The 24694-nt window shown below is 43.7% G+C and overlaps 1 protein-coding gene across 1 annotated transcript in view; it reads left to right on the forward strand.

The window, feature by feature from the left end:
* ACVR1B (activin A receptor type 1B) overlaps nt 1–17972 on the forward strand; it is a 45290-nt gene extending 27318 nt beyond the window's left edge. The window contains exons 4-9 of the mRNA XM_081309112.1: nt 635–865; nt 6376–6543; nt 7533–7689; nt 9105–9229; nt 12322–12452; nt 14896–17972. Coding sequence (XP_081165238.1) covers nt 635–865; nt 6376–6543; nt 7533–7689; nt 9105–9229; nt 12322–12452; nt 14896–15021 — 938 coding nt within the window. The 3' untranslated portion in view covers nt 15022–17972. The remainder of the gene's footprint in view (nt 1–634; nt 866–6375; nt 6544–7532; nt 7690–9104; nt 9230–12321; nt 12453–14895) is intronic.
* The last annotated feature ends 6722 nt before the right edge of the window (nt 17973–24694 follow it).

Below are 24694 nucleotides of genomic sequence, written 5' to 3' on the forward strand. Positions count from 1 at the left end.
GTGTGGGAAGGAGTGAGAGTTTGAGTCAGTTGTGATGGGAATGGTGATTGGATAGATAGATATATAGTGAATGAATCAAATGAAGCAGTAAAAAATCAGTAAAATTAATCTTAAAATTAGTATGGATAGTCTTCCATCTCTGACTGGAGTTCTACCTATGAGCAGAACGTTGATCTCAGACTGCCTGGGCTTTCATTAGCCACACAGCACTGCCCCCTAGTGGCTGATGAGCAGAGCGGCTCTGGGTCCTTAAGTCCTGACTTTCATCTTTTCCTGGTTCCATCATATTAAAGCAGATCCGTGGGTAGGTTGGCCCACAGATGGCTGGATACAGAGTTGTTAAATCTGGTCAAACACTTACATTCAAATCCATTATCCAGACTAACTAGAGAAGAAATTGCTTTACTAAGGAATAGCTAATCATAGGCATTTCTCTTTTTGTTCACTCACTTCCAATTTCTGTCTGGCTCAGCCTGGCAGTAGAGTCACTAGACATGGTGCAGGGGCACATGGAGCTTTCCATGTTAAAGGATGGGGTAGAATGGAGGGCCTTTTCAGGATAGCAGTGAGTGTGGAAATTCCAAAGTTTAGCAAATTTGTAATGTCTGATTTCTTTCTGTTCTTTGATTCACAGGGTTACCTCTCTTTGTCCAGCGCACAGTGGCCCGCACCATTGTTTTACAGGAGATTATCGGCAAAGGCCGGTTTGGGGAAGTATGGCGTGGCCGCTGGAGGGGTGGTGATGTAGCTGTAAAAATTTTCTCTTCTCGTGAAGAACGGTCTTGGTTCCGGGAAGCCGAGATATACCAGACAGTCATGTTGCGGCATGAAAACATCCTTGGATTTATTGCTGCTGACAATAAAGGTAAAGGGCTGGGCTGGGGATACAGGTAGGGCATCCCAAAGTCGACAAGATTCTTCAATGAAGGGATGGCTGGAGAAATTGAATTGCTCTTTGCTTCTTAGTTACTGCCCATAAAAGAGAGTCTGAATAAGGTCATAGTTTTCAAACGCTTCAAGATGTAGAGCCTTTTATTCCATGAAAAACTTACATAGAAACCCAAGTTATTGAGCAGATAAACAAAATACACACCCTCACTTTACCTGCTAGGTTTCTCTTCTTTGCTTTTTATTGTTTGTTTGATACTGGGGATTGAACCCAGAAGTGCTTAACCACTAAGACACATCCCCAGTCCTTTTAATTTTGAGACAAGGACAGGTCTCTCTAAGTTGCTGAGGCTGGCTTTAAACTTTTAATCCTCCTCTTCAGCCTCCCAAACCACTGGGATTACAAGCATGCACCACTGCACCTGGTTTGGTTTCTTTTCTTGACATTCTCCAAAACCCACCTCTAGTGTAGTCTCTGTGGGAGCTCCACTATGTGTGTGTGTGTGTGTGTGTGTGTGTGTGTGTATGTGTGTGTGTATGAAGCATGGTGTTTACTTACTTATCTGGAGTTAAAAAAATTTATTTATTTATTTATTTAACCAAGATAGGCACAATACCTTTATTTTATTTCTTTATTTTTATGTAATGCTGAGAATTGAACCCGGTGCCTCACACATGCCAAGCAAGTGCTTTACCATTGAGCTACAACTTCAGCCCCGCTAAGTCTATTGGAAAATTGCTAGAATGAGGAATTGTGGTCTCACCCCTGCTAGGAAAGGATAACCATAGAAAAGTAATAAGTCCATGTTCTGTGACATACTAGCATTATATATACTTGTAGTGGAGCAGCCACTAAAGAACAAAGATCTGCCTGTACCCAAAATGTCACCTAGTAGCTTTTTTGGCTTTTGACTTGACCCTTACCTGAGGTCCTTTATTTTCTCCCCCTCTCCTCCTTTCTTGCTTTAGTTTTGAGTCTCATGCATGTGCCCAGGTACATCCCTATTTTTGAGGACCTCACTGACTAGTAAACTTACAATTGATTATAGGACGCAACCCAAGGCTGTGCTAGTGAGCACACATTGGAGGTGAGTCACAATTAAGCTTGATTGAGTGAAAGGTGGCAGGAATTGGCCAGGAAGAAATACCAGTGGGGAGGGCTCTGAAGACATGTGCAAAGATGAAGTGTGTTGGACGCTGCACATAACTTGGAATGGCTATGTTGCTGCAAAAGACTGGTGGAGAAGTAAGCAAAGGCTAGGTTATAATGGGCCTTTTTGAGAAGATTCTGTTTTATTGAAAGTTAAGTGTAGTAACTGGAATCTTATTCATTAAAATCAGTAGCATTTATTAACCACTGTGGGCCAGGACCTCTGCCAGCTGCTCAGATCATCACATATAAACACAAGGGCTGGGGATGTGGCTCAAGCGGTAGCGCGCTCGCCTGGCGTGCATGCGGCCCGGGTTCGATCCTCAGCACCACATACCAACAAAGATGTTGTGTCCGCCGAGAACTAAGAAAAAGTAAATAAAAAATAAAAAAAAATAAAAAAAAAAAAATAAACACAAGACAGTTTCTGCCCTCACAGAGCTCACAGAAGGAGAGGGGCATTCACCTGGCAGTCGTGCAGCTAGAGCACAGAGAGGGCCATGAGGGGACTCGGTTCACATTTTAAGAGTCTCTGGCAATTGTATTCTTGGCATAGTGACTTAGAAGTTAGTGTCTATAAAGCCCAGGGAAGATGCTAAATATTTGTTTTTTCTTCCTAAGACAACAACAGACTGCTTATTCCTCACATTGCTGTGGAGGTTGGTGATAGCCTCAGCTACCCCCAAGTTAGGGATTCTTAGGATTGCATATAGGGGAAAAAAGGGAAGGAGAATGTTTTACTCCCTCTGAGTAAGCTGCTCCTCTTTAAAACAGCATCACCTTTTGACAAAATATAAATCTTACATACATTTTTTTAAAAATATTTTTTATTATTGATGGACCTTTATTTATTTATTTGTTTATATGTGGTGCTGAGAATCAAACCCAGTGCCTTACACATCCTAGGCAAGCACTCTCCCACTGAGCCCCAGCCCCAGCCCCTCTTCCATACATTTGACAGGACCCAAACATGTCTTTTTCTTAACTTACCAGCAGGGTCCTCAGGACTAGGTGACTGGTAGAGGGTGGGAAGCCATGTGTTAGGTGGGCCCTTGAGTGTGATAAAAGAAGCCAAGGTTTGTAATTTCCAGCATCCACTCCCTTTATTGATTCTGGCAGCTTGTGTAAGTAGGGATCTGGCTGTCGAAGCCCCTGCTAGGGCCAGGGAAGGAGAAAAATTGGTCTCCTTCATTCTTGCCTTTTTACCATGTGACATATTTAGTATGAAATATAGTGAAAACAGTGCCAGCCTGGAATTTGGGAGCTCTTGATCCAATTTCCAGTCTTCCTTGTGACAGCAGCATGGCTTAATTAGATTATTGGCTTTTGTATTTCTTTTTTCCTTTCTTCCTTCCTCTGCCCTCCTCCATCCCACAGCCCTATGTAAAAAAGAGAAAATAAAGTGTATGCTAGCCACCTCCACACATTTTACAAAGGGTAAGATGGTCTTTCTGGGAATACTGGGAAGTGAATAATTCATGCACTGAAAGACATTTTTTGACCTGAAATACCACAGTGCAAAAGGAGATCTTTCCTGTATTCACAGACAGCTCCTAGCCTGATGAGAGCAACAAACCAAAAAGACACTTTACAGTGAGGCAGGTACTGTGCTCAGGCTATGTTGAGAGGGTCATTGGAGCAGAGAGGAGGACTTGCAAGGCCTTCCTCTGTGTTGGAGGTGAGTGCAGGCCGCTGCTGTTCATTGTTGATGGGCGAGTCTTGTCAGGAGCAGTGTTTCGATAAAACTGACAAAGCCTGTTACTTTCTTTTTTTTTTTTTTCTCTTTTTCTTTTTTTTTATTGGTTGTTCACAACATTACAAAGCTCTTGACATATCATATTTCATACATTAGATTGAAGTGGGTTATGAACCCCCAATTTTACCCCAAATGCAGATTGCAGAATCACGTCGGTTACACATCCACAATTTTACATAATGCCCTATTAGTAATTGTTGTATTCTGCTACCTTTCCTATCCCCTACTATCCCCCCTCCCCTCCCCTCCCATCTTCTCTCTCTACCCCATCTACTGTAATTCATTTCTCTCCTTGTTTATTTTCCCATTCCCCTCACAACCTCTTATATGTAATTTTGTATAGCAATGAGGGTCTCCCTTCATTTCCATGCAATTTCCCTTTTCTCTCCCTTTCCCTCCCATCTCATGTCTCTGTTTAATGTTAATCTTTTCTTCCTGCTCTTCCTCCCTGCTCTGTTCATAGTTGCTCTCATTATATCAAAGAAGACATTTGGTATTTATTTTTTAGGGATTGGCTAGCTTCACTAAGCATAATCTGCTCTAGTGCCATCCATTTCCCTGCAAATTCTATGATTTTGTCATTTTTTTATTGCTGCATAGTACTCCATTGTGTATAGATGCCACATTTTTTTTATGCATTCATCTATTGAAGGGCATCTGGGTTGGTTCCACAGTCTAGCTATTGTGAATTGTGCTGCTATGAACATCGATGTGGCAGTATCCCTGTAGCATGCTCTTTCAAGGTCTTCAGGGAATAGTCCGAGAAGGACAATAGCAGGGTCAAATGGTGGTTCCATTCCCAGCTTTCCCAGGAATCTCCAAACTGCTTTCCAAATTGGCCGCACCAATTTGCAGTCCCACCAGCAATGTACAAGTGTACCCTTTTCTCCACATCCTCGCCAGCACTTGTTGTTGTTGTTTGACTTCATAGTGGCTTCCAATCTTACTGGAGTGAGATGGTATCTTAGGGTGGTTTTGATTTGCATTTCTCTGACTGCTAGAGATGGAGAGCATTTTTTCATGTACTTGTTGATTGATTGTATATCCTCCTCTGAGAAGTGTCTGTTCAGGTCCTTGGCCCATTTGTTGATTGGGTTATTTGTTATCTTATTGTCTAATTTTTTGAGTTCTTTGTATACTCTGGATATTAGGGCTCTATCTGAAGTGTGAGGAGTAAAAATTTGTTCCCAGGATGTAGGCTCCCTATTTACCTCTCTTATTGTTTCTCTTGCTGAGAAAAAACTTTTTAGTTTAAGTAAGTCCCATTTGTTGATTCTTGTTATTAACTCTTGTGCTATGGATGTCCTATTAAGGAATTTGGAGCCCGACCCCACAATATGTAGATCGGAGCCAACTTTTTCTTCTATCAGACGCAGAGTCTCTGAATATAGTTCTCGAAACACTGGCCAGAGCAATTAGACGAAAGAAATTAAAGGCATAAAAATAGGAAAAGAAGAACTTAAATTATCACTATTTGCAGATGACATGATTCTATACCTAGAAGACCCAAAAGGGTCTACAAAGAAACTACTAGAACTAATAAGTGAATTCAGCAAAGTGGCAGGATATAAAATCAACACACATAAATCAAAGGCATTTCTGTATATCAGCGACAAAACTTCTGAAACGGAAATGAGGAAAAACACTCCATTCACAATATCCTCAAAAAAAATAAAATACTTGGGAATCAACCTAACAAAAGAGGTGAAAGATTTATACAATGAAAACTACAGAACCCTAAAGAAAGAAGTAGAAGAAGATCTTAGAAGATGGAAAAATATACCCTGTTCATGGATAGGCAGAACTAACATTATCAAAATGGCGATATTACCAAAAGTTCTCTATAGGTTTAATGCGATACCAATCAAAATCTCAACGGCATTTCTTGTAGAAATAGATAAAGCAATCATGAAATTCATATGGAAAAATAAAAGACCCAGAATAGCAAAAGCAATTCTAAGCAGGAAGTGTGAATCAGGCGGTATAGCGATACCAGATTTCAAACTATATTACAGAGCAGTAGTGACAAAAACAGCATGGTACTGGTACCAAAACAGGCGGGTGGACCAATGGTATAGAATAGAGGACACAGAGACTAATCCACAAAGTTACAACTATCTTATATTTGATAAAGGGGCTAAAAGCATGCAATGGATGAAGGATAGCATCTTCAACAAATGGTGTTGGGAAAACTGGAAATCCATATGCAACAAAATGAAACTGAATCCCTTTCTCTCGCCATGCACAAAAGTTAACTCAAAATGGATCAAGGAGCCTGTTACTTTCTTTAAGCATATGCGTTTCCTCTCCTGATACCTCACATTTTTAATTTGGCAGAAAAGTGGAGTGCTGTTCGGAATCCTACAGCCCACCTGAGAGAAATAAGAGAGCAGCCCAGGAGAGGTGTACTGTTCCTCTGGCCTCATTGGAGCTACTGTAGATGAGACTGGCCAGGGGGGCATCAGGAGGTGTGGAGGCAAGAAAAGTGAATTCAGGCCAGTGACTGGATCTCAGGTTGTATACATTCTTCTGTGTTGCTGCTAGTAATGCCTTTTCTGGAAATCATCTCTGTTCTCTGCAGATAATGGCACCTGGACACAGCTATGGCTCGTCTCTGACTACCATGAACATGGCTCCTTGTTTGATTATCTTAACCGCTACACAGTAACCATTGAGGGCATGATTAAGTTGGCCCTCTCTGCTGCCAGTGGCTTGGCACACCTACATATGGAGATTGTGGGCACTCAAGGTGAGTGGAGCCAGCTGAGAAATGGGGTGCTCGATAGACTAAAAGCTGTCCATACTGATTTTGTTCTTAGAACTCCCTTTTACCAAAAGAGTCAAGGCTGGACCTCAGGAACTGTAATTTAGTCTGAAGGACAGAGGTTAGAGCTTTGTTTGCATAAAACCAAAGACATACAAGCATTCTCCCTATACTTAGGGAAATTTGTAACATCAGCATTCAGCTATTTGACAGTGGTGTGACATAGTCATTTGTTAAGGAGTAATCCTCTCAGATGCCCACAGGACACATGTAAAAGAATGGAACTTAAAAGATAAACCAGTGTGACAGAGGCATCAGTTTAGTAATTTCACACATTCGTTGCTGGGAATAGCTGGCTTATAGACTGCATGGTAGTTAGATCCTGGGCTCTACTAATCTAGAAAGGTTTTCCTGGAGGAAAAAAACCTGAAGCTTTGCTGCTCATCGTTTGTCAGCTTCTAGGGATATTCTGGATAGGCCATGGTGCAGGTGGGATTCCTGGTGCCTGGTTGACTAGGGCAGTAGTCCTTGATGAGCACAGTAGGAAACCAGCTATACCAGTTGGATTCTGTTCCTAGCTTCTGCACTGGTATCAGCAGTTTCCATCCTCAGGCTTGTGTGGTTTTGAGAACCAGCCAAGACAGGAGCTTCTCTTTTGAATTCCTCAGCAGCTCTATACCTGAGCTGCTTAGGGTAAAAGAGTGGTAATAGTATTATTAGTAATGTTACCTAATACTCAACGTGCTTCTGAGGTCTTCACTTACATTCATGAATGCATTTTCCTCACAACATTCCTGTGAAGTAAGTACTGTCATTCTGATTTTCTGGATGAGAAGACTGAGGTACACATGGGATCACTGGGTTAGCAGGAGACAAAGCCAGGACTCAAACCCACACAGTCTGGCTGCTGACTCTATGCTTTTAACATTTATGCTATCTTTCTTTAAAGATCTCTGTTTTTTTTTCTCTGCCAGGGAAGCCTGGAATTGCTCATCGAGACTTAAAGTCAAAGAACATCCTGGTGAAGAAAAATGGCATGAGTGCTATCGCAGACCTGGGTCTGGCTGTCCGTCATGATGCAGTCACTGACACCATTGACATTGCCCCAAATCAGAGGGTGGGAACCAAACGGTAGGAAGGCCCTGGCCTCAGCCCTGCTCAACGGCTTTTACTACGCATCCCATATGTAACCTTTCCATATGCACAGGAAGAGGTGTAGAAAAAGGAGGTGTGGTCTTTGCTCTCAGGCAGCTAGAAGTTCAGTTGAACATCCATGTCCCACACTAGAAAGCAACACAATTGCATCAGACAGATACAAGTACCACCACAAGTACAGCTCTGTAGAATCGTATATGTATAGGTGCTGGTGCTGTTGTGGGTGGAGGGACAGTGGAGAAAGAGAAACTGGAGCAGGATTTGGAAGAGGAGCTAGGGAAAGAGGGGAACATTGCAGTCCAAAGGGGTGTTTTGTGCAGAGGCCCTGGAGGAAGCAGGGAATGTGTTTTGTCTGGGGTTTGGAGAAGAGGTTTGCCAAACTAGAGCAGAGGTAATCTAGGGTGGAGATTGAAATACCCATAGGGATCGTGGGCCTGCTTCCCACTTTGTTGAGAAATAAAGTAATAAGGAATGTATGTGGTTGACCTTGCAAGTTGGAAGGAAGTGGAACTCCCTCTTTTTACCAAGATAGAAGAGGGAGTCTGCTGAACCTAAGTGGATTTCCTTCAGTTGTGCTGCTGCTTTTTGTCCTTTAGACCTGAATGATTGCAGCTACCCAAGCCCCATAATGTGGGTCCTGAGGTGATGCCTTGATTTATTATGGGGAATGGTGACTCAATTTGTAGCGCTTACTCACTATTACCACTCAGTCAATAAGGGTGACTTTGATCACCTCTAGAATTAATCTGCACCTACCTGCAGTCAGGTATGATAGATAACAAGAGAAGTTTAGAATGAAATTTAAGCTCAACCCATCACTGTGGCTACATTTAATAAAATGAAAGGCTCCACTATGTCCTTTTCCAGCCATGTGTCCCACAGAGCTAGTAACTCTATCAGGAAATCAAAACAGGCTTCAACAAACAAATCTTGATGGTTAAAAAAACAAACAGGACTGGTGATGTAGTTCCGTGGTAAAGGACTTTCCTAAAATGCAGGAGGCCCCAGTACCACATACATACATACATATACACATACATACTTACTGGTATCCTGCTATTCCCAGGTCTGATATTGCTGAAGTATTTAGTTTCAAGTCCAAAACATGAGAGTGTGCAATGAAGAGAAGTGCTTACTTCGGCTCCCCAAGGGTCCCCGATCAGTACTTCGATTTAAAGAAAACAGCCAGGTGTGGTGGTACACACCTGTAATCCCAGCTACATTTGAGTCTGAGGCAAGAGGATTCTAAGTGCAGCCTGGGAAACTCAGCAAAACCCTGTCTCAAAAAAAAAAGGAAGCTGGGGATGTAGCCCTGGTACCATAAAAATCATAATAATAAAGTACATAATCTTCAAGTTCTGTGCGTAACTGTGTTTCTTTTGCTGTTGCAGATACATGGCCCCTGAAGTACTTGATGAAACTATTAATATGAAACACTTTGACTCCTTTAAATGTGCTGATATCTATGCCCTTGGGCTTGTATATTGGGAGATTGCTCGAAGGTGCAATTCTGGAGGTACTTTGCTCTTTTACCTGCTTCTGCTCCTGCTTCAAGTTCCAGCATAATGGTTCACCTAAGGGTGGTGATATTTTACTGCCCCCCCCCCTTCTTGACAGCCTGTTGGGTGCCTGGTGCCAGATCCCAAGTTACACTCATCAAGGGTGCAGAACCCTGGAAGCAGTTGTAGTAAGGGTGTGTTGACAGTTCAGACCAGCTTGTTGAATAGTGTTAACCATTCTGGAGGCTCATTTGGCCTCTTTTTGTTTTGTTTTGTTTTTTTTAAAGTATTGCCTTTATTATTAGAGGTGGGAAATGCCCTTGGCATGAACAGCCCAGGTTTAATGCAGGAATCTCCTTAAATCGGGGGCAATGTGTTCTGACACACTGGCTGAGCCCCAGGAAGTGAACCATGTTCTTGGGAAACCTTGGTGTTCATGACTGCTGAAATAGTAGAAATTTGCAGGAACACATAGAATTTTCTCAAAATGAGTATTTTTCCCCATGATTAAAAAATATTTGGCATTTGCAATGGCTTATTCATGTCAGAATAGATAATATCAGATTTAGCAGAAAACACTTTATTGTCAGCTTATTTATCTCTGATGAAAGAGATCCCAGGGCAGTGGAAGTGGTTGAATTAAAAAGAACTAGTAAGTCTTCCAACAGAATCCTTTTGTCTGTTATTGCCCTTTTCCATCTATGATATTTTTGGTAAGATTCAGATAATGGAGGAAGTACCCAGGTATTATTAAATTTTGATTAGTATATATACAGATAAAACAAATTAAGAAAAATCTGAATACATGGGCCTTAAAATGTGAATAAATTCATTTCTTCTTTCTCATGACATCCAGACATTGGGGCTTAGTATGTAAAAATACTAACATGTATTCACCATTTGCTGTATATAAACTCAATTTAATCTTTACCACATACTTATGAAGATAGTTATTATTTATTACCATCATTTTACAGATGAAGAACATAAATCAGAGAGAGTTTAGGTAAATTATCCAAGGTTACATAACAACTAGAATTGAAGCACCAGCAGGCTGAAGCCAAAACTTAAGCTCTTAACTACCCCTCAGATAATTACCAAGCCAAACTTTGTTTAAAAATCTTTTTTATTAGCTCACAACAGCAGGGTTTTTGGGTTTTTGTTTTCTGGAAAAAGATATGAGAAAATTACATTGTTTTTTTTTTTTTTTTTTTGGTGTGTGTGTGTGTGTGTGTGTGTGTGTGTGTGTGGTTTTGGGGATTGAACCCAGGATGCAAGATGTTGGTAGTGGGGGAATCTCTGCATGTGTTGGGATGCATGGCAACTCTGTATACTTTGTGCTCAATTTTGCTATGAGCCCAAAACCATTATACAAAATAAAGTATTTTTTAAAAGTGAATATTAATTCTTAATATCATCTAGTCAGTGTTGAGATTTCCTATTTATCTCCTAATCTTTTTAAATACTTTGTTCAGATCAGGATCCAAATACATTCCACCATTGCAGTCCATTGAGGGATTTGTTAAGTCTATTCTAGTCTCTAATTCCCAGCTCCAATTGTTTTATTCTTCACTTTATTTTATTTTAGAATCCACATCATTTGTCTAGTGAAGTTTCCCAGCTTAGATTTTGCCTATTGCCACCCATGGATTTCACACATTCTTTCTTGTGTTTTCAATGAATTAGTAGTTTAAATCTAGCAGCTGGAATTGTACCTGGGTTTTTGTTTTGTTTTCATTTTCTTTAACATCCTTCATAGATGTTACTCTGAACTTCTGTTACAAGGCACATAATAGCAGTTATTTCTCATTTTGTGAATTTAGCAACCAAGGATGATCGTTGTCCAGATCCAAATTCATTAAAGGTTTAAAAGTTGTCTGCATTCTGATTTCATTAATATTCTGTGAATTACCTTTTTTTTTTTTTTTTTTTTTTTTTTGCTGTGTAGCCATCAGACCCAGGTCCTTAACATGCTAGGCAAGTGTCCTACTGGTGAGCTACGTCCCCAGCTCTTGAAAGTGAAATTTACCCAGTTATCTATTTGGTTATCAAGATGTATAGTTTGTTTTGTTTTGTTTTATTGGTACTGGGATTGATCCCAGGGGTGCTTAACTACTGAGCCACATCCCCAGCCCTTTTATTTATTTATTTATTTTATGTGGTGCTAAGAATCGAACTGGGGTCCCGCATGTGCTAGGTGAGTGCTCTACCGCTGAGCCACAATCCCAGCCCCCTTTTATTTTTTTTATTTAGAGACAGGGTTTTGCTAAGTTGCTTAGGCCCTTGCTAAGTTGCTGAGGCTGGTTTTGAACTTTGATCCTCCTGCCTCAGCCTCCCAAGTTGCTAGAATTAAAGGTGTGCACCACTGCACCCTGCAAGATGTGTTAGTTTAGATTAGAAAAAGCAGGAAAAATACTTGACTCTTTCCATTCATTTACATTTTTCAAAACAATAGCATCCTACAAAGGTGACTGAGGTTTCTTTTGTCAGAATTGTTATGAACTAGAGGACTTAAAAATACTTATTTCCATCAAATTTTTAATAATAACTTTATTTATTTGCTTGTTTATTGTATGTGGTGCTGAGGATCGAACTCAGTCCCTCTCACGTGCTAGGCAACTGCTACTGACTTTTGCACCTCAGAAAAGAGTTTTTCAAGCTGAGTATGGTGGCATGTAATCTCAGTTACCTGAGATGAGAGACTGAGGCAACAGGGTAGTAGTTTTAATCTTTTTATTCTTGATAGTTTCTGTGCTTCGTGGCTTAATGTTGCAGGTTTCTTATGTGTTTGTGGGGGGGGTGGTTTTGGAGTTTTTCTGTTTTTGTTGTTTATTTTTGAGACATTGCCTAAATTGGCCTCAAACTCCTAGGCTCTAGCTATCCTCTTGTCTTAGCCTTCAAGTGTTAGGACTACAGGTCGGTACCATGGCACCCAGCTCTACTCTTGTGTATGTCTTGTCCCATGCTTGTAATCCACCACCTCCTCCAAGGAGACTTCCTTCATCTTAGTGGGAGATGACATTTACAAATCACAATATTGTCACTGGTTTTGGAGTAATCTCTCCTTCTTTCTGTTGATAACTCAGGTAGACATTTTCATTTCTCCCAGGAGTCCATGAAGAATATCAGCTGCCATATTACGACTTAGTGCCCTCCGACCCTTCCATTGAGGAAATGCGAAAGGTTGTCTGTGACCAGAAGCTACGTCCCAATATCCCCAACTGGTGGCAGAGTTACGAGGTAGGAAACTTCCTTACTTCCTGTGATTTTTCCCATCTACCTGACTTCTATACCTCAGAAAAGAGTTTTTCAAGCTGAGCATGGTGACACCTATTATCTCAGTTACCCGAGATGAGAGACTGTGGCAGCAGGGGAGTAAGTTCTAAGCCAGCTTCGGCAACTTTATGGGATCCTGTCTCAAAAAGGGCTCGGGTTGGAGCTCCATGATAGAGCACTTTTCTAGCATGTGCAAGACCCTGGGTTCAATCTTCAGCACATAAAATAAGAATATACCACTCCCAGGTACTCCTTGAGTCTAAAATAAAATCTAAAATAAAACTTGTTGATCACCATCATGATGCCACAAATGAAAATTCCACACCTAATCTCCATTGACAGGTCAACCTGATCTCATGTGATAGGTTGCAGTCAAAATGCATGTGCTTTTGGGTGCGGTGGTGCACGCCTGTAATCCTAGCTACTCGGGAGGCTGAGGCAGAAGGATCCACAAGTTCAAAGCCAGCCTCAGCAACTTAGGACTTAAGTAACTTAATGAGACCCAGTCTCAAAAAGTAAAAAAGATGGGGATGTGCCTCAGTAGTCAAGTGCCCCCTCCGTTAAGTCCCCAGTACCGCCATGCTCACCTGTTGTCCCAGCAGCTTGGGAGGCTAAAGCAGGAGGAGTCAAAGTCAGCATCAGTAACTCAGCAAGGCACTTAACAAGTCAGTGAGACCCTGTCTCTAAATAAAATATTAAAAAACAGCTGGAGCTAGGTGCAGTGGCGCACTCCTGTAATTCCAGTAGCTTAGGAGGCTGAGGCAGGAGGATTGCAAGTTCAAAGCCAGCCTCAGCAACATCAACGTGCTAAGCAACTCAGTGAGACCCTGTCTCTAAATAAAATACAAAATAGACCTGGGGATAGTGGTCGAGTGCCCCTGAATTCAATCCCTGGTACCCTCCCCTCCCCCCCCAAAAAGAAAAAGAAAACAAAAATGGCTGAGGATGTGACTTGTGGTTAAACACACCTGAGTTCAATGCCTGGTACAGAAAAAAAAAATCCCTGTACCAAAAACAAAAACAAAACAACATACACACAAGGTACACTAGACATATTGTATAAAATTATATTCAGGCTCTGTGTATAATAAGATACATGTAAAACATAAATAAATTTTGTGTCCATACTTGGGTTCCATTCCCGAGATACCTCATTATGTATATGCAAATATTTCAAAATCTGAAAGAATCGAAATCCATAACACTTCTGGTTCCAAGCATTTCAGATAAGGGATACTCAACCTTTACTTTTCTATGGTATTATTCACTGAGCCCTCTGAGGCTGTAGTCATTTGTTCTGGTTAGCTGTAGGGTGCCCTTTAGAGGCACCATCCTAGTATAGAAGAAAAAGGTTCCTTCTGATCACAGATAAGGGAGGTAAGTGGTCAACAAGAGACAGAAACAGAGGGTGTTTGGGAGGTGTTAGACCTGTTGTACTAGAAAAACAGCTGTAGAACCACAGGCGTGGCCAGCTATAGAAAAGAGTTAGGGAGAGGCATCTATATGAGAAGGATGGAGAGTGTAGCAGAAGGGAACGACCATGTCTGAGGAGGTGGTCTTTCTAAAAACTCAGAAGAGAAAGTAACAAGTGTGAAGGAGTTGGGGTAAGGAAAGAGAATTACAATTTGGTACCAATGGTAATGAAATGGGGAGGGACAACATTTGGTGGGAATAGTTGAAATGGGGACAAATCTGTTACATCTCTTTCTAACTAGCATGGGGTTCTGAGGTCTTAGAGCCTTCAGGGGAGCAAGATTGGCCCAGCTGAAAGCACATGGGCTGCCTTTTCACTTTGTAACCCTGCTGTTCTTTCTACTTATTTATGTATTTCTCCAACTTTATTTGAGAAATAGTTGACATGTGCTAATTTTAATCTGTGTATATTATGAAAGGATTACCACAGTTTAGTTAACATCTGTCAGTTTAGTTAAGATCAGTATTGTTAACTCAGGTTGCTGTGCAGTGCACTGGGCTCCTCCCAAAGTGCTAATCTTCCAGTAGAACAGTAGAGGTCATTGCAGCCTTTTATGAGTGTAACCACTAGAGGGCATTTCTGCCTTTAAGAACCAAATTACTCAGCTCACATTTGAGTGGATGCCTTCTCATTACACAATAGAACAGCATTTTCCAAAATATTCTTCAAGTGCCTCAGGTTAGGTTTACTTGAGAGTGAGGCTGAGAATAAAAGAGCCAGCCTTAGCTGGAGCTTTTCCCTTCCACTACACAGCCTATCCCTCAAGGAAGGAGAAGTTTGAGAATCATTTTCCTGCTGGAGGGGCTGGGGGCTGGCAGATTGTAACAGACTCAGCCTTGTGGGGAAAGCAGCAGGGAAACTAGCCAGTGCTTAACTAAGGACCAGAAAGACTTCTCTGGTTGCAGTCAAGTTGACAGCCCTTTGTCTCTGCAGGCATTACGGGTGATGGGGAAGATGATGCGGGAGTGCTGGTACGCCAACGGCGCAGCCCGTCTGACTGCGCTGCGCATAAAGAAGACCCTATCACAACTCAGCGTGCAGGAAGATGTGAAGATCTAGCCTGTTCTCTCCCCTGCACACAACCCTGGGCAGCGAGAACTATGCGCAGCTGCCGTGTTGAGCGTACAGTGGAGGCCTACCTCTCGTTTCTGCCCAGCCCTCTGTGGCCAGAGCCCTGGCCCCGCCAGAGGGACAGAGCCCGGGAGACACGCTCACTCCCATGTTGGGTTTGAGACAGACACCTTTTATATTTACCTCCTGATGGCATGGAGACTCTGAGAGCAAATCGTGTGGAGAACTCAATGCCACAACTCAAACTGGTTGCAGTGGGAAGTCCACAAAACCCGGTGCATCTGGCACTTAGCCAGGAATGGTGAAAGGGTGGCCGGGGAGGGGCTAGGAGGAGCCAAGTTGTTGCCCTCCAGGGACCAGCCCGTGGCACACCAAAGTGGTCCAGAAGTGTAGCCTCTCTCCAGGCGGCTCTGAGCCACGTGCTCCCCTCCTCCTTACACAGACATCTTGAGGACTGCCAGTGGAGACAGAACCTGCTGCCTGTCTGTCCAGCCGTGTGTGCATGTGCTGAGGTGCGTCCCCTGTTGTGCCTGGTCTGTGCCACACCCTTACACATGTGTGTATGTGTGTGTGTTTAGGTATGCACTTGCTTGAGCTTTCTGTGCATGTGCAGGCCAGGGGTGTGGTGTCATGCTGTCTCTGCGTGCTGGTGCCTCTCTTCATAGTGAGCAGCATCTAGTTTCCCTGGTGCCCTTCCCTGAAGGTCTCTCCTTCCCTTCCCCCAGACCCTGCCCAGTGGCACTCTCTTCCCAGCTGGCTGCTCTGCCTGCTTTGTGTCAGCACAGTTTTCTATTTCAGGCTGAGGAACCGAAGCTGGCCCAGTTGTCCATGGCAAGAGAGGGTTTTGGGTCAAAATGTGATGCTGGGGATGGGGGACCCAGGGAGGGCAGGGAAAGAATTTCGGTGGAAGTCTTAGGTGTTGTGGTCAGCCTCAACCGTGGGAAATGAGCTGGCCCAGCGCATCGTCCTCAGCAGCATCAAGGAAGGGCCAAGGAATCCAAAGCTAGATCTTGGGATTCAAATTGGAATGTCACATCTGTCTGTCCCATCCCAGATTCTACGAACAGCAGTGTATATTTTTGGTGGTGGTGGGTTTGGGGTGGGGAAGGAGAGGGGGGGCTGATTTGGGGGGGAGTCTGGGTGGGAGGGAGGCATCTGCATGGGCCGCCTTTTACTGGATTATCTGATCAGAGTGGAGGGAAGATGAGAGATTTGCATCCACTTCAGGGGCCCTACTAAAGGGAATAGCCTGAGCTGAACATGTTATTTAACCTAAGTATAGTATTTATGAAGTCTAGAAGCACGGTTTTGGGTGGTGATTTGGTCAGCATATCTTAGGTCTATAATAACTTTGAAGCCATAACTTTTAACTGGAGTGGTTTGATTTTTATTTTTATTTTATTTTATTTTATTGGGAGGGTCTGGATTTTAACTTTTTTTAATAATATTAAGTTTTTGTAAAAGGAAAACCATCTCTATGTGATAATTACCTCTCAACCTATTTGTTTTTAAAGAAATCCCTAAAAAAAAAAAAAAACTCTAATCAAGCGCACATAGCTCAATCACACTGGAAGTGTTTGTCCTTGTACCTGAGCCTGTTCCCACTCAGCAGTGATACTTCCTCTCTACCCTGGGGCTCGGTCTTTCTGGCATTCTGCCCCCATCCGTGAGCACCCCAGCCTTGTGCATTGTCTGGTTGGCTGCACCTTCCCCAGGCGTTTACTCAGCAGATGTGTGTGAGTGCCCACTGGGTGCCCAGCGCCAAGCCCGGCCTAGGAAGACCACTTTGAACTTGACAGGCTTGGGTGCTGCTCTTGGAGCACTGGAGAAGGAACTAAATCCAGTAAGTGGGTGCCTGCTGTGAGACCCCTGCACACCTGCTTTGACTTTTTATGATTGGTTCTGAGAGCCTTTTGAGCCTGGAATTAACTGTTTTTAAATAAGACCACTGAGGAAAGAGGACCGGACCCCCCCCCCCCGCAACATGTCCTTCTTGCAAAGAGACTACTGGTGGGTAGTGAGGCCTGGGGTTTAGAACCACAGGTGAGACCCCAAAACACTGCATTCATTCTGAGCCCCCTTCCTGCCCCCAGGGAGGCACATGATGTATGCAGGTGTGAGCATGCCTGCCTCCAACCCAGCAATCCTGCCAAAGCCTGGGGAGGAGGAAAAGCCCTCCCCCTGCCTCCTTGGTCTCCCCATGTTCCTGCTTTTTCTATTTATTTTCCTGATGTATTGCTTCTTTCCTTGCATTAAAGGAGATCTTCCTCTAACCCTTGGGCCAATTTACTGGCCACTAATTAATATCCCTTAAAATACCAGTTGTGTCACTAAGGGGACCTTATTTCCCCACCCCTGCTGACCTCCCACTTACCCGCCCTGCAGCAGAACTGTGGCGGTTACAGGTGATGATGGAACTTAGGCTCCTGTGCCCCAAGTCACAACTAGCCTCTGGGATCTGCCAACACATGTCCACCCAGTGACTCCCAAACCACTAGCCCACTCCCCAGGGGGCCTTTCTGCCCTCACCATCCATGCAGTTGAGCTCCGCCACCTCTGGGGAAGACAGCAGTTTTTTGGGAAATTCCCACACCTGCCACTGCTAACACCAAGCGAAAGTTGGGGAGAAACTGAAGCTGGGTTTTTGGCTCCCTGAGGCTAACCCTGATCCATAGGGCTACCTGCACCTCTGGATTCTAGATTCACAGACCAAGTCCAAGCCCGTTCTTATGTCGCCATCAAGGCTCCTGAACGGCATTCTCGGTACTTCTGTTTGTTTTGTACATTTTATTAGAAAGGACTGTAAAATAGCCACTTAGACACTTTACCTCTTCAGTATGCAAATGTAAATAAATTGTAATATAGGAAATCTTTTGTTTTAATATAAGAATGAGCCTGTCCAATTTCTGCTGTACATTATTAAAAGTTTTATTCACAGAGCTTTTCTGGTGCCATGTGTCTTCCATATGGAGAATGACCACCCAGCGTTTGCTAGGGAGTTGGGACTCTGAATTATTTCCATCCTTGCTGTCCAGGTCTGATGTGCACACCATGTGCAGTAGATCATGTTCAAAAGAAGTGCACATCTGGACATACTAGGTCTTCCTGAAACTTGCATTATTTCATAGAGGGTGGGCCTGGCATATAAGGCAGCAGGAGACACTGGGCATCCTTGTTGGAGGCTTTGTATTTGACTTTATCTTTTAGCATTTTTCTCTGTTTTTTATAAGAGGGTCTCAATCCTGGTTTTCACATACCACTAAGTTTTAAAGGCAACCTAGAGCCATCCAGTTTTTCTTCCCTTCTCCTAAATTGAAATTGTGAAGTCTTCGGTGATTGCGTGACTGATATGAGAATCTTCAATAGTTCTGCTGGTATTTTCAAGAGTTTGGGAGATTGTGAATCCTATACCTCTAGGCTGAGAGGATCCAAAATAGCAAGTGCTAGAAGCATAAAGTTTCAAATTTAGATGGTACCCTTAAGGTTATCTCACCCACTCCCATGTAGTATCCTGCCAGGTGACACGCCTCACTCTTAACACTTTGGGCCGAGACTTCCATCTGCAGACTGCTGCTCGGTAAGAAAGGACTGGGAAACCTCCACGTGCCTTCTACAGGTTTCTCTTTTTTTTTTAATATTTATTTTTTAGTTTTCGGCGGACACAACATCTTTGTTTGTATGTGGTGCTGAGGATCGAACCGTTTCTCAAAGCAGTTATTCTATGTGAGGTCCTTTAAAATTTGAAGGCAGCTGTCATTCAGTTAATTTTAGCAAATACTTATTGAAAATGTATGCTAAGCAATGTGCCAAAATTTGCTTTATATATTTTAACCGCGTTAATCTAAAGAACACCCAAATGAGATTGGCATTAATCTCATTATGGATTAGGAAATGAATGGGGAGATTAAAGGAGTCAAGTAAATTGCCCAAGATTACAAAGTTTAGGGGTGGAAAAGACCTTGGATCCACAAGCTGCAGCCCCTTAGAAGCCAATGCACTATCCTGCTCTGTGGTTCTGTGGTCTTCACCAAGGCCAGTTGCTTTCTCCTGAACCTGGTTAAAGCCTCAGGCCAAGAAGGGTGCATAGCCCTAACTGACAGCACAGATAGAACAAGAATCTACAGGATGCTTGATACCTACCTGAAGGTCATCCCAGGACCGAGTCCCACCTCTTGGGCTGAGTAAAAGTCAGCCACCTTCTCCCTCCATCTGGCATGCAGACAGTATTTTGAACTCAAATTGAGTTCATTTCACGGTTGAACCTGTCCATTGCTACAGCCTGTCACTGATTTTAAATCCTGGTTATTACCCAGATTTTTCCATTGTTCTTCCATCTCAAGCGGTCAGATTGGAGAAAAGTAACTTACCTCTGTAAGTTTGCTTCAATTTTGCCACATATCCCAGTAACCCAGACAGTTACTAATTAAATTGTCCTTGTGTCCTGGCCATAATTCTTCTCTTGACAAAGATAACAGCAGAAGCCTAAGGCCCTTGCTGAGGTATAATTGTATCTGCTGCATCTCTTTGATCTATTTACCTGTTCTTTGAAAGGAAAGGCAAAGTGCTTTGTAGTTAATCTCAACCCAATTCAAATGAAGGCCCCTTATGGGCCATCCTTTGAATAACTGGTCACCTTGCCAGACATAGACATGAAGCACAATAGAGATGGGTTAGACCTTCACCTTTACCATTTCAAAAATCAGAATGACACCCTTTCTGGCATCTCTTCCTGTGCCCTTGAAAGTTACTTTGTCTCATCTTTGTAAGGTGTGTAATAGGAAATCTGAATTTATTTGGTTTTTGTTTCACACATTTTAAGTCTCTGACCCCCAAGCCATGTGTGTTATGATCCTAACAGTCCCACAAATGTGTTTGTTAAACACAACCAAAATAAAATGAGTTCAAGCCATTGACCAGGGAACATGAAAGGGATGCATAATAAAGGTGGGGGGACAGGAAGAACTTGTTGGATCAGGCCAGAAATGGTGTTATTAATCAGGGTTCTCCAGAGCAATAGAACCAATAGGATGTGTATTGATACACATAGATAGATAGGTAGATAATAAAGAATTAATGTTGCATTCTTGTCTGAAGGCAGAATCCTTCCTCAAGGCACCTCAGTCTTTCAAGTCCTTCAACTGATTGGATGGAACCCACCCACATTATAGAGGGGTTATGTTTGAATAAATATCCCCCAAAGCCTCATGGGTTAAAGACTTGGTCCCTAGACATGGAACTGCTGGGGATCTCTTAAGAGGTAGGGGCCTAATGGGAGGTCTTTAAGTCAACGCGGGGTGTACTGCCAAGCTTGGTCCCTTCCTCTCTTTTGCTTTCGGGCTGTGAGATGAGTGCTTTTGCTCTGTTGTGCTCTGCCACCATGATGTGCTGCCTCACCACAGGCCTGGAGCAATTGCACCAATTGATCATGGACTGAAACCCCCAAAACCGAACATCAAAACAAAACTTTTCTCTTTATAATTATCTCAGGCTTTCGTTGTAGTAATGGAAGACTGACTAACACAGGATATTCTTCTTTAAGTCTACTGATCGAAATGTCAATCACATCTAAAATATACCTTCTTGGTAATACCCATGCTGCTATTTGACTATACAGCTATAGTCTGTAAATTGTTGGGTGTCCCATGGTCGGAGAGGTTTTAAGGAATAAGCCAGATAGATAGTCCTGCGTTCTGTTTTTTTGGTTTTGTTTGTTTTTGTTTTGGTACTGGGGCTTGAAACCAGGGGCACTTTACCACTAAGCTACATCCCCAGTCCTTTTTATGGTTTTGGGTTTTTTGTTGTTGTTGTTGTTGTTGTTGTTATTGTTATTTTGAGGAAGGGTCTCTCTAAGTTGCTGAGACTGGCCCCGAACTTGTATTCCTTCTACCTCAACCTTCCAAATTGCTGGGATTACAGGCATGTGCCACAGCACACAATGCCCTTTTGAGAATGCTTGTTGGAAACTCAAGATGGGGGCTAATGGTGTGGGAAGATTTCAGGGAAAATTGGATAGACTATTTTTTGAGCACTATTAATGCATAAATCAGTAGGCAGCACACAAAGAACACAATCTATGTTCCCTGCCCCCCTTCAAGGAGTCTAGAGAGATCAGATATAGGCAGATTTTGGCAAGTTGTATTATAAAACAACATGGCAGGTGTCATGGAACCACAGGTGAGGGGTCTCAGGAAGGAAGAGATAAGGCCCTGCCCTCCAGGCTTGCATTCCTAGTGCAGGGATATCCACAATGGAGGAAGATAAGCACTCTGATAAGGACAAGGCAGAACACTGGGTGAACACAGGAGCCTCTGGAAGTTGGAATCAAGAGAAGAGACATGTATTTTAGAATAGGCACTGGCCTGCTGGCTGAGAAAAAAAGAAGGGACTAAAAAGAGTGTTGCCATTCAAAAGTCACAGGTGCTAGGGGTGGCCATGGAAAAGAACTCAAGGGTCAGGGAGGGAGTCTTTTGGAGGTGTTCACATGTTGAGAAGTCAGGGCTTCATTGTGAGGACCAGAAATGGCAATATATGGTCTCAATGCCATCACTTCTCCTGGACAGTTACCTCGGACTGTACTAATCTATTAGCAATTTTTCCTCTTGAGTTTTTTCAACAGCTAGCATAATTATTGCCCCATAAGTTAAAATCTATCAGCTGGGCGTGGTGACTGACACACACCTATAATATCAGCAATTTGGGAGGCTGAGACAGGTGGATTATAAATCCAAGGCCAGCTTAGGCAATTGAGAAAGACCCTGTCTCAAAATAAAAATAAAAAAGGGCTGAGTATGTAGCTCAGTGGTAGAGTGCTTGCCTGAGATCTATCCCCAATACCACAAAAGAAAAATACCCTTAGATGAGATAATTTATAAACAAACTTACCTAGTTTATACCGTTTGCCTACCGTTCTAGAGGCCAAGATCAAGGTGCAATCAGATTTGGTATCCGGTGAGGAGGGCCTGTTCACACTGATGGTGCCTTACCATGTGGTAGCAGAGAGGCTCCCTAAAGCCTCTTTTATAAGAGCACTCACCTCCTAATGACCCTACCTCTTAACACTGTCACCTTGGGTATTAGGTTTCAATATGAGTGGGGGGGCACCATAAATTTTGGGGGGACACAATCATCAGATATTAGGTTCCAACATGAATTTGGTGTTAGAGGGGGACACACAATATGGTCGTGTTTGTCTTTTGAGAAGATCACAGTACTGACTTTGAGAGGCCATGGCAGCTGGTAGAGCAGGAAGAGCTGGGAGACAGGGAGAGACAGCGTGGGGAGGACACCCAGGTTTGGGCATGATCAGAAGTAAAGCAGGGAGAGTTTGGGCCTGGCAGTCTTGCATGTGAATTTGGGGGTTGGGGAAGTTGGCCTGCATTGTGCTCTTCCCCTGGGAGAGGAAAGTAGGAATTAAGCAACTGAGCAGGTGTGTTTGCCAAGAGGAAAGAACCTGGGGCCCTAAGAGCTATCATTTTCTGTCTTCACTAGGTGTCCCTATGCAAGAAGGTAAGATAATATATACTCCATGACTCAGGAGTGGTGCTGTAAAGAAAGCTGTGGTTAGCCTCCCTTTCTTCTGTCTCTAACTTATTCAAGCCAGAGATACCCTGGCCCCCAACATCCAAGAGGCAAGATAGTCCTTGGCTTCTGGGAGAGACAGGACCAAGACGCTATCCATATCAACACAAAGGAACTGCCTCATCCAACTGGCCTCTGCTCCCAACCCCCCTAGAATTGGGTCACTGGGCTAGGTCACTCCTGCTCCTGAACTCTCTCCCTAGCGGGGATTCCTCCAGCACCAACACAGTAAATTTTCCCATGGAGAGTGTTGGCCAGTAGGAGCCATTAAGAAAAACAACCACTCCTTTCCTGGCCAGCTGCCCACCAACTGTTCCATGCCGCCTGCAAGAGGCAATGCCATGCAATTGGGAGCCCAGCCCCTCATTCCTGATGGACCAGCAGCCAGCTGAGTCCCAGGACTTCTCCCTCCTGTCTTCCCAACTCAGAAACAGCAGCAGCACCCAGAGAGGTGTCTTCTGGCCCACTATTCATCTCTGCCAGTTCTGGATCCTAAAATGACTATGCTAGAACCTCAGACTCCAGAGGGGTCTGAGCTTCCACAGCTCTAGCCTCAAGTGCTCAGGGAGGTCGGAGGGGCCAAAGTCAGCTAGCTGTCTTTATTCACCCTTGGGGGGGGGCAGGTGACTTGTGGGTGTGTCTGAGCAAGGGCTTGTTCTGAAGAGAAGGGGTGTTATCTAGGCTTTGTCCATTAGCCACATCCCTGTTGTCTAAGCTCCTTTGCCAGATCAAGCCCCATCCCAAGAAGCTGATGGATTAACAACCAGCTGAGTCCAAAAAACCTGGGAACTCAATATGAAAGACAGACTTGCTTTGGAATAAGATATAGTTTGAGCACAGATGTCTGAGGAGCTGAAGTGATGGGGTACTTGCAAGAAGGCTGCCCGTAGGAGGAAAAGGGGGGGAGGCATCCTAGTATATGAAGTCTCAGGCAGTGTGCAGAATGCTTCTCCCACCCCCAAACTTGAAAGGGCTGCAGATAGGATGAGAAGAACAGATGCTAGACAAGAGGTTCCGGCTTAGGAGGAAGTTATGGAAAGTTAGGGAAGGCAAAGCTTTAGGCCTCTCATAGACACTGTAGCGAAGGCTATTACTGTCCTTGTAATGCTGTGATTTTTTTTCCTTCCCAGTGAATTTCACCTGCAGCTTTGGCAGCAATAGCTTTTATAACAAAAACATTTCCTCACTGTGACAGGTGTGAGATTCCTGTACTCAGTGACCAGCTATGAACAGATCCTCTTAGGAGGTAAAGGGCCATAAGGGATCCTTAAACATGGCTGGGAGTCCAGGTGGAGTCTGGTTTGAAGATTTTTCCACCATAAAACTCATGACCACCAGAGGGCATCACCACTCCACAGTACGGCATCCCTGGGTCCCGGCTTCTTCCTGGAGAAATGGGGGAGACTGGGAAGAGGAGGCAGGCACGGATCCCTGAGCTCTTGGAGAGCTTCCAGTGGCTGAATGAGCAGTCTGAGTCAGGAGTCCTGGGTTCTAGTGGCTGTTTTGCTACAGTCTCTTCCCACCCCCCACCCCCGCCTCTGTTAAATAAGGGCTTGGACCACACCAGATCCCTTCCAGACCATAACGGCCTTTCTGTCTCTGCAATTCAAGGATTTGAGGAAATCATGCAATAGCTACCCAGAAATTGCAATTCCTGAGTTCACTCTTACTCTGGGGTTCTCTAGGGCTTTCTTTGTGCCTGGCAGGAGGAAGAAATTAAGATGTGAACTTCAGTTTTCTGATGGTGTTCTCTCACTTGTAAGCAGGGAGACAGCCTGACCTGCATAAATTGAGGGGAGTCTCTGCCTCCACATCAGTCTCAAAGAGGATGGAGACCAGGCAGCAGGTGCTATTTGGCACCTGCAATGTCCCTTTCTCCAGGTAGAGACAGGGAGGCATCTGTTCAGTTACCTGCTGGGATAGGTGGAGTAGTTTCTTCACAGAAGAGGTTGCCCAAGTAGCCCCTTTGAGGATCCCTTCAGGGATAAGTACTGAGATGAATACAATGGAAACCATCGAGCCTGCAGCCTTCACACCTCCTCCCTCCTCACCACAGATGCCGTCTGTCAGGAGCAGGCAACAG

The sequence above is a fragment of the Spermophilus citellus genome (assembly GCF_964194105.1).
Source record: "Spermophilus citellus genome assembly, chromosome: 10".
Lineage (NCBI taxonomy): Eukaryota > Metazoa > Chordata > Mammalia > Rodentia > Sciuridae > Spermophilus > Spermophilus citellus.